This window comes from Arvicola amphibius, chromosome 4 (genome assembly GCF_903992535.2).
Source record: "Arvicola amphibius chromosome 4, mArvAmp1.2, whole genome shotgun sequence".
Lineage (NCBI taxonomy): Eukaryota > Metazoa > Chordata > Mammalia > Rodentia > Cricetidae > Arvicola > Arvicola amphibius.
This window is the reverse complement of record NC_052050.1, coordinates 62,018,219-62,025,835: the sequence shown is the minus strand read 5'-3', so window position 1 is coordinate 62,025,835 and position 7,617 is coordinate 62,018,219. Positions and strand designations below refer to the sequence as shown.

Genomic DNA, 7,617 nt, shown 5'->3' with positions numbered 1-7,617 from the left:
TTACATTGTGTGTATAGGAGGGTTAACACTCAAAATATGTTTTTCCTAAGGTGTTTGTTTGTTTGTTTTTGTCTTTCAAGACAGGGCTTCTATGTGCAGCCCTGGCTGTCCTGGAACTTGTTCTGTAGACCAGGCTGGCATCGAACTCAAAGATCCACCTCCTTCTGCCTCCTGAGTGCAGGGATTAAAAACATGTACCATCACCACTAGGCTCTAGGTGATTTTTTTTTTTTTACAAAATTACTTTTTTCTCATGCTGATAACTAAAACACGCTCCCTACCCCTGAAGTCTCCCAATATCAAGACACCCAATACCTCAGCAGCCAGCTGAATGGGCTTCCAGGTCTGTTCTTTCACCAAGCATTGGCTGGGCATCTGATGGATGCCATGTTGTCTTTCGCCCTGTAGGCACTGGTAAAACAGCCACATCTCTGCATGAGGAATTACAGTTCACTCTGTATTTTGGTGGGAGATAGAAAGGGAGTGTGTTGATGTAAAAGGAGCTCATAGGAATTAGGCACTAGCTTGTGCAGGGAACCTTTCCAGCCTGTTCACCCATATGAACTCACCGCATCCAACAGGCATTATACCACCATCATATGAAGAAATGGAGGTGCAAAGGAAGTAGATTACTTACCCCAGGTATGGCAGCTAATTGGCCTTCAGACCGGGATTCCTCAACTGTAGTATGCAGATCATGACTCAGTGTGTATGAGGCAGGGAGTTAGTGGTCTGCTTTTCTAAAGCCAGCTCTCCAAGTGATGCTGAAATGTGAACGATGTAAACATACAGCCTTTTAATTTTTCTCTCAGCACCGTGTGTGTTGTGTGCGTGTGTGTTTAGGTGCGTGCGCACAAACTGTTATGAGAGGTGTAACTTCTATAACCTGCTGCGTCCTGTAAATACGGAACCCATCGATAAGGTTACACCAGCCTTAGCTCCAGCTCCTGGCATTATGGACGTCCCAAGAACCCCTTCTCCAGATGAAAATCACACACTCTCAGTGAAACTACATTAGTATGTTTTCTGATTTCCCGTGAACTGCTGAACTTCGCTCAAGGATTCTCATAGAAATGTTGTTTTTGCTTTTGCTTCCCCTGGAGGGGGACGATGATGTGAAATAAATGGCAGTCGGAAGCTGTCATTTCCTCCTCCAACTAAGCAGGCAATAAGCTTCTCCTCGTTTTTAATGAGAAACAAACGGCCGGTGATTTGGCTCAACGAGAATCGGATCCTGCAGCATTGTCCCTTCAGCCACATCCACAAGGGCCAGAGAAGCTAAATCTTCCTAGTTAAAACAAAGGGTTCAGACAAAGATGAGACACCTGAGCTGGCTCAGTCAACGCACTTTCGGATTGGTTGCGATACTGTCCAATAAGAAAAAAGAACTGGTGTCTCCTAGTTACAACATTTTAGGTTTGTCCAATCAGATGATACTGCTTTGGAGCCCTCATTTAAATATAAGGATGACAAATAACCCTGCCTCCGCCGTCTCCCTGTTCGTCTTGGTGCAGCCAGTGCAGCAGGATGCCGGAGCCTTCCCGCTCCACTCCAGCCCCCAAGAAGGGTTCCAAAAAAGCCATTACCAAGGCGCAGAAAAAGGATGGCAAAAAACGCAAACGGGGCCGCAAGGAGAGCTACTCCATCTATGTGTACAAGGTGCTGAAGCAGGTGCATCCTGACACTGGCATCTCGTCCAAGGCCATGGGCATCATGAACTCGTTCGTCAACGACATTTTCGAGCGCATCGCCAGCGAGGCCTCCCGCCTGGCGCATTACAACAAGCGCTCGACCATCACGTCCCGCGAGGTGCAGACGGCCGTGCGTCTGCTGCTGCCTGGGGAACTGGCCAAGCATGCTGTGTCCGAGGGCACCAAGGCTGTCACCAAGTACACCAGCTCCAAGTGAGGCGCTGCGCGGGCGTCCCCAACCCAAAGGCTCTTTTCAGAGCCACCTTCCAATCTCAAAAAAGGAGCGTGCTACCTGGCATGATAAAGAACTGTCATTTATTTGATGTGCATTGGGATGGGGGTTGTACTGGACATTGGGACACGAAGGTAATACATGCCTTCTTTATAAAGATACATTAATAAAGAAATTGATTTGGTTCAATTTTGGCCACAGAAAATGTAGTTAAGTGGATGGCTTCCGGGGGTATTTTGGGATGGACTGCGCGGTTGGGGTTGGGGTGGGGGGCGTCAGCAGCAGGATCTCTCATCTTTTCACCCTCTCCATCCGCCTCCCCTATGTCTTGCGGAGTGCTGTGTTGAGGCTCAGGTTGTGCTTTCGTGACTGATGCTTTCGGAGCCATTTTCCTCCATCCCTTTGCTTCCTTCCTCCCCTTGCCAGGATTAGACCCTTAGCGCTCTTGCAGACAAAAACAGTTTAGACAGGTATGCTGTGGTATTTTACTCGAAACGCCTAAAAATGCCATGCACAGCCCCTTGCTCACCAACCTTACCACTAAGCCAAAATCTGACCAGGGAAAATTCTGACATTTTATCCACGCATGTATTTAAACGATGAAATGTTCTTTTGTTTCATCTCAATGTATACATGTGTGTGTGTGTCTGTGAATATAGATCATAAAAATGTGTGTATACATTAACACAACTCTAGTAAATGGTGAAACGTCCTTTTAAATTAAGTAAATCGGTGCCTTTAATTAAAACAACAGCAAAAAAAAACCCAAAACCTATATGTGCTCTGCTCAATTTATGTCCACATTAATGACTAAGTGCAAGAACAGTCAAACTACTGTCCCTCTAAAATTCCAATATGAGTGGTTCATTGTATGTGGGAGAAGCCCATCTTCCATGAGCTCCTGGTTGCCCTTGGTTCCGACTGCATGTTGGTTTCTCGGGTGGACAATGGCGACTTTCTCCTCACACCACCTCCAGTGACAGGCGCTCATTTGTCAACATTTAACCTCTTACTGTCTCACAGGAAAGGCGAGTCTTTCTGTCGGTAACTTCTTCTTAAAGAGACAGCTTTTTCCCTTGCTCAAAATTCCTAGTCTGTTCCCTAATAATTAGCAAGTTTATCTTGAGCATCTAGCTGAGACTGGGGAATGGCTGTTTCGTCATTATCTCAGACTGCACGCCTGCGGATCCCTCTTTCCCCCTCCACCCTCACTAGCATTAAGTTTTTCAGATCCAGAAAACACATTATTTGCATTGTCCTCATTGTTGCTATTACAAATTCTCACGTATTTGCTGTTCACTGCTACACTGTCACCTGGCCTTTCACTGTCATGACATGGAACTGCAGACTCTGAGTTTGGACACAGTTAGTTGCTCTCCGTTTTCTATATTATAAAATCTCAGCAGCACAGACAGTTTTCCACATTGTCACCTCCTTAATATTCATATCCTACAGGAGGACAAATCTTCCCCATTCTGAGCTGTAGCTGCCAAAGTAACACACCTGGGCAGCTTATTCTCAACTTCCAGTTTTTGTCAGAAAAAAATTTAAAAATTAAACCATTGGGGCTGGAGAGATGGCTCAGTGGTTAAGAAATTGCCTGCTCTTCCAAAGGTCCTGAGTTCGGTTCCCAGCAACCACATGGTGGCTCACAACCATCTGCAGGCATACACACAGACAGAATATTGTATACATAATAAATAAATAAATAAATAAATAAATAAATAAATAAATAAATATTTTTTAAAAATTAAACCATTGTATTACCAACAACTATAAATGTATTGCTATAGAACTATACTTGGAAATTATGATTGGGTGTTAGAGTTGCTCGCTGATTCTATCTTTTGTACTAAAAATGTTTAGGTTCCTCTGCCAGGCTCGTCTTTCTCCTAGAGGCAAAGGTTAGAGTTTATTAAAACCGTATGTTGTCCCGAGCCTAAACAAAGCAGCTGCAAATATTCCTTTAAAACTGGAGCTGGAGAAATGGCCCAGGGTTAAGAATACTAATAGCTCTTGCAGAGGATCTGAGTTCAATTCCTAGCACCCACAATGACTGGATCATTAATGGCTGACAGCCATCAATAATGCTAGTTCTAAGTGATCTGACCCCCTTTTCTGACTTCTGCACACATGTGGTGCACATAAATGCATGGGAAACATTCATAGCTAAAATTTTAAAATGGATAGTTGACTCCGGGGCCGGCCATCCAGGTCTGTAATGGAGTACTTCCTCAGTATAGCAAAAGTGTCAGAAGCCTTGACAGTCACTTAGAATCAGTTCACAGAGGATTGTATTCAGCCTTTTTTTTTTTTTTTTTTTAATGTAAATCCTGTTTCTGTTTTGTTTGGTGACAGTCTCACTGTGTAGCTCTGAATAGCCTGGAACCTGATATGCAGACCACACTAGTGTTGAACATACAAAGATTCCCCTGCCTCTGCTCCTCCCAACCGCTGCCATTTCAAGTCGACAACACCACGTCTGGCTTCCAAATCCTCTATTTTGGAGATGATTAAGAATACTGGCATGGGTCCATGGTGGTGAATGCCTTTAATCCCAGCACTAGGGAGGCACAGGCAGGCAGATCTCTGAGTTCCGGGACAGCCTATATAGTGAGTTCTAGACCAGCAAGGCCTACATGATGACACTGACACAATGGTGTGTGTGTGTGTGTGTGTGTGTGTGTGTGAGAGAGAGAGAGAGAGCAGACACAAGACAGAACGTGGTCTCCCCTATGATGATGGATCATGGTTTATGTTTTCAGTTGTAACTAAAGAAGAAATGTACTGGGTCAAGCAATTATGACAAGGCTTCTATTAATATATACTTATATATTTTTATAAAAAGATGTCGAATGAAAATAATGCTCTATATTACACACTAACTACTTGTACCCATGAATGGATTTGAATAGGGGAAAGAAGAGGGATGAGGGGCATCTCAGTGGTAGAGACTTGGCTAACATACTAGAGGTCCAGAGTGTAGTCTCCCACCCAACCCCTCCTCCAATCAAGACTCAGCGGAAGACTCAGCTTCACTAACGTACCATGATTCGTGTCTTAAACAATTGTCTGCTTTCCTGGTGTACCTTTTTGAACGCAGAGATAATTTGGTTGGCATGTTTAAACTCCAGTAGAAAACTCTGGAGATCAGCAATTGGTAAAATGTAATATACATATAATTGCTGTTGGCAGAATTTGAGGCAGAAGAAAAATAAAGACAAATTCTGAGAGAAAATAATCTGAAACATCTGTTAAAGAACTTGATTTACTTTGAACTGACTCGTGTTAATGTTCTAATGGTATTTTTAAGACTAATTTTAAAAAAGAGTCCTATGTTGCCATTTTCATCTTTGCAGCTACTTGACTTTCAGATGCTAACTTTAAAGCGTTTGAAGTTGTCAAAAATCCTTTTTATGTGGAAAGGGGGAGGCGGCACAGCTACTGTAGAAAATACCAGTGGAGACATTTTCTTCCCGCGACTGTCCCTTAGCAACAGTCTAAACGTACCTATTATTCTGTGCTAGAGTCGGCGATAAGACTCTCAATATATCTTATAACAGTTCAAGTAATTATCATGAATCCTCTCTCCATAAATAAAAGCCAAACCAAAGGAAGCTGTGTTCTTCCCACAGGTAAGATTTCCTGCCAGACCAAAATGGCATTCTCCGAGAAAAAAAAAAAAAATGCAGAGTGTGGAAAATTCTGATACCAGTGCTTTACAGAAAATAAAGCAGCTTAGAACAGCAACTCATTTGCTCAAAACAACAGGATTCTTTCCCAAATCCTTCCATCCCCTAACCACTAAACCTGCCGGCTGCTGCCGCTGGCTAGATCCAGCTTCTGCACGCAGGCATTCAGGGTGTCGCCTTTTCAACCTCGGTTCCAGCAAACCGCTAGGGCAGGATCTATTGGATGCTATAATGCCAGAATGGTCATATCCAGGGAATAAGACGCCAGTTTATCCCAGGAAACGTTCTAAAGGAACGCAGATCAGAGGCCACCCAGGACGCGCGGCACCCAGAATCCCACTATGCTTGTGACCTCGCCCACCTGGGGAAGACTCGAGGCTTGGGGAGGGGACTCACGCCCCTTGCCTCCTCCCGTGGCAATCGACCACATCCCACCCTCAGGAAGAGCAGACAGAGCAGCTGCAGCCCTACCTACATTCCTCACTCCAAACACATCTCTCTTGGTCTAAACCAGTAACAGGGAATTCCCATCAGGTGCGTGGCAACCATCAGATCCTCCATACACTGTGTTCAAGACCCTTTTAACGACTGTATGGGTGGCTCTGAAAAGAGCCTTTGGATTGAGGACGCCCGCGCAGCGCCTCACTTGGAGCTGGTGTACTTAGTGACAGCCTTGGTGCCCTCGGACACAGCATGCTTGGCCAGTTCCCCAGGCAGCAGCAGACGCACGGCCGTCTGCACCTCGCGGGACGTGATGGTCGAGCGCTTGTTGTAATGCGCCAGGCGGGAGGCCTCGCTGGCGATGCGCTCGAAAATGTCGTTGACGAACGAGTTCATGATGCCCATGGCCTTGGACGAGATGCCAGTGTCAGGATGCACCTGCTTCAGCACCTTGTATACATAGATGGAGTAGCTCTCCTTGCGGCCCCGTTTGCGTTTTTTGCCGTCCTTTTTCTGCGCCTTAGTAACGGCTTTCTTAGACCCCTTTTTGGGGGCTGGAGTGGACTTGGACGGATCAGGCATACTGGCTAGCAACTGTGGAGAGACACGTACGCCCGCTTCACCAACTCTATTTGTACGCCTCATATTCAAATGAAGGATCAAAATTGCTCGCTTTTGATTGACTACAACTTCACATTATGTCATCGCAGAGCAAGGGATATGCAAATTAGGCTTGCCGTGTTCCTTTTACGATTGGCTAACGCTGCTACCCAATAGAAAGGCGCAGTCTAGCCTCCCTCCTGATCATATATAAGGGCTTGTTGGCGCTTGCGGGGTCGTTAGCGCTAGCTTTCTCGTGGGTTCGTGTTACTCTTTTGGTTATCAGTTAGAGATGTCTGGTCGTGGCAAGCAGGGCGGCAAAGCTCGCGCAAAAGCGAAGTCCCGCTCTTCCCGCGCCGGTCTGCAGTTTCCTGTGGGCCGTGTGCACCGCCTTCTTCGTAAGGGCAACTACTCGGAGCGGGTGGGTGCCGGCGCCCCGGTGTACCTGGCAGCGGTGCTGGAGTACCTGACTGCCGAGATCCTGGAGCTGGCTGGTAACGCGGCCAGAGACAACAAGAAGACGCGCATCATCCCGCGCCACCTGCAGTTGGCCATCCGCAACGACGAGGAGCTCAACAAGCTGCTGGGCCGCGTGACCATCGCGCAGGGCGGTGTCCTGCCCAACATCCAGGCGGTGCTGCTGCCCAAGAAGACCGAAAGCCACCATAAGGCCAAGGGCAAGTGAGGCCCTTCTGGTCCTTAGTGCTACTTAACGGACACCAAAGGCTCTTTTCAGAGCCACCCACAACCTCAAAAAGAGCTGTACGCTGAGCCTGTTACCGCCAGGTACTGGCCAGGGCTTGGTCTCCCGATTCCTTCATGCGTTTGTGCATCTCCGCGCGGCGCCTGGGGTGGTGACCGTTTAGGCCAACGGCTTCCATCTGCAGTTGGCCTACGATCTGTTTCTGCCCCCGCGGTTTGTCCCCACCACTCTCGTGTTAAACACTCGGTTTCCGTTAAG

General features: G+C 46.7%; 3 protein-coding genes across 3 annotated transcripts; 2 read left to right on the top strand and 1 right to left on the bottom strand.

The window, feature by feature from the left end:
• The first annotated feature begins 1,519 nt into the window (after positions 1-1,519).
• On the top strand, positions 1,520-2,043 carry LOC119812439 (histone H2B type 3-A). Its single transcript, XM_038327106.1, has one exon. The coding sequence runs from the start codon at positions 1,528-1,530 to the stop codon at positions 1,906-1,908; it is 381 nt and encodes a 126-aa protein (XP_038183034.1). The 5' UTR covers positions 1,520-1,527; the 3' UTR covers positions 1,909-2,043.
• A 4,214-nt stretch (positions 2,044-6,257) lies between these two features.
• Positions 6,258-6,653, bottom strand: LOC119812802 (histone H2B type 3-B). The gene has a single exon (XM_038327751.1). It carries the CDS (start codon positions 6,636-6,638, stop codon positions 6,258-6,260), a length of 381 nt encoding a protein of 126 aa, XP_038183679.1. The 5' UTR covers positions 6,639-6,653.
• Positions 6,654-6,948: 295 nt separating this feature from the next.
• LOC119812666 (histone H2A type 3) lies at positions 6,949-7,341 on the top strand. The gene has a single exon (XM_038327500.1). It carries the CDS (start codon positions 6,949-6,951, stop codon positions 7,339-7,341), a length of 393 nt encoding a protein of 130 aa, XP_038183428.1.
• The last annotated feature ends 276 nt before the right edge of the window (positions 7,342-7,617 follow it).

Excerpts from the sequence above, each read along its gene's own strand:
- LOC119812439 (XM_038327106.1), top strand. The coding sequence starts at position 1,528 with ATGCCGGAGCCTTCCCGCTCCACTCCAGCCCCCAAGAAGGGTTCCAAA.
- LOC119812802 (XM_038327751.1), bottom strand. The coding sequence starts at position 6,638 with ATGCCTGATCCGTCCAAGTCCACTCCAGCCCCCAAAAAGGGGTCTAAG.
- LOC119812666 (XM_038327500.1), top strand. The coding sequence starts at position 6,949 with ATGTCTGGTCGTGGCAAGCAGGGCGGCAAAGCTCGCGCAAAAGCGAAG.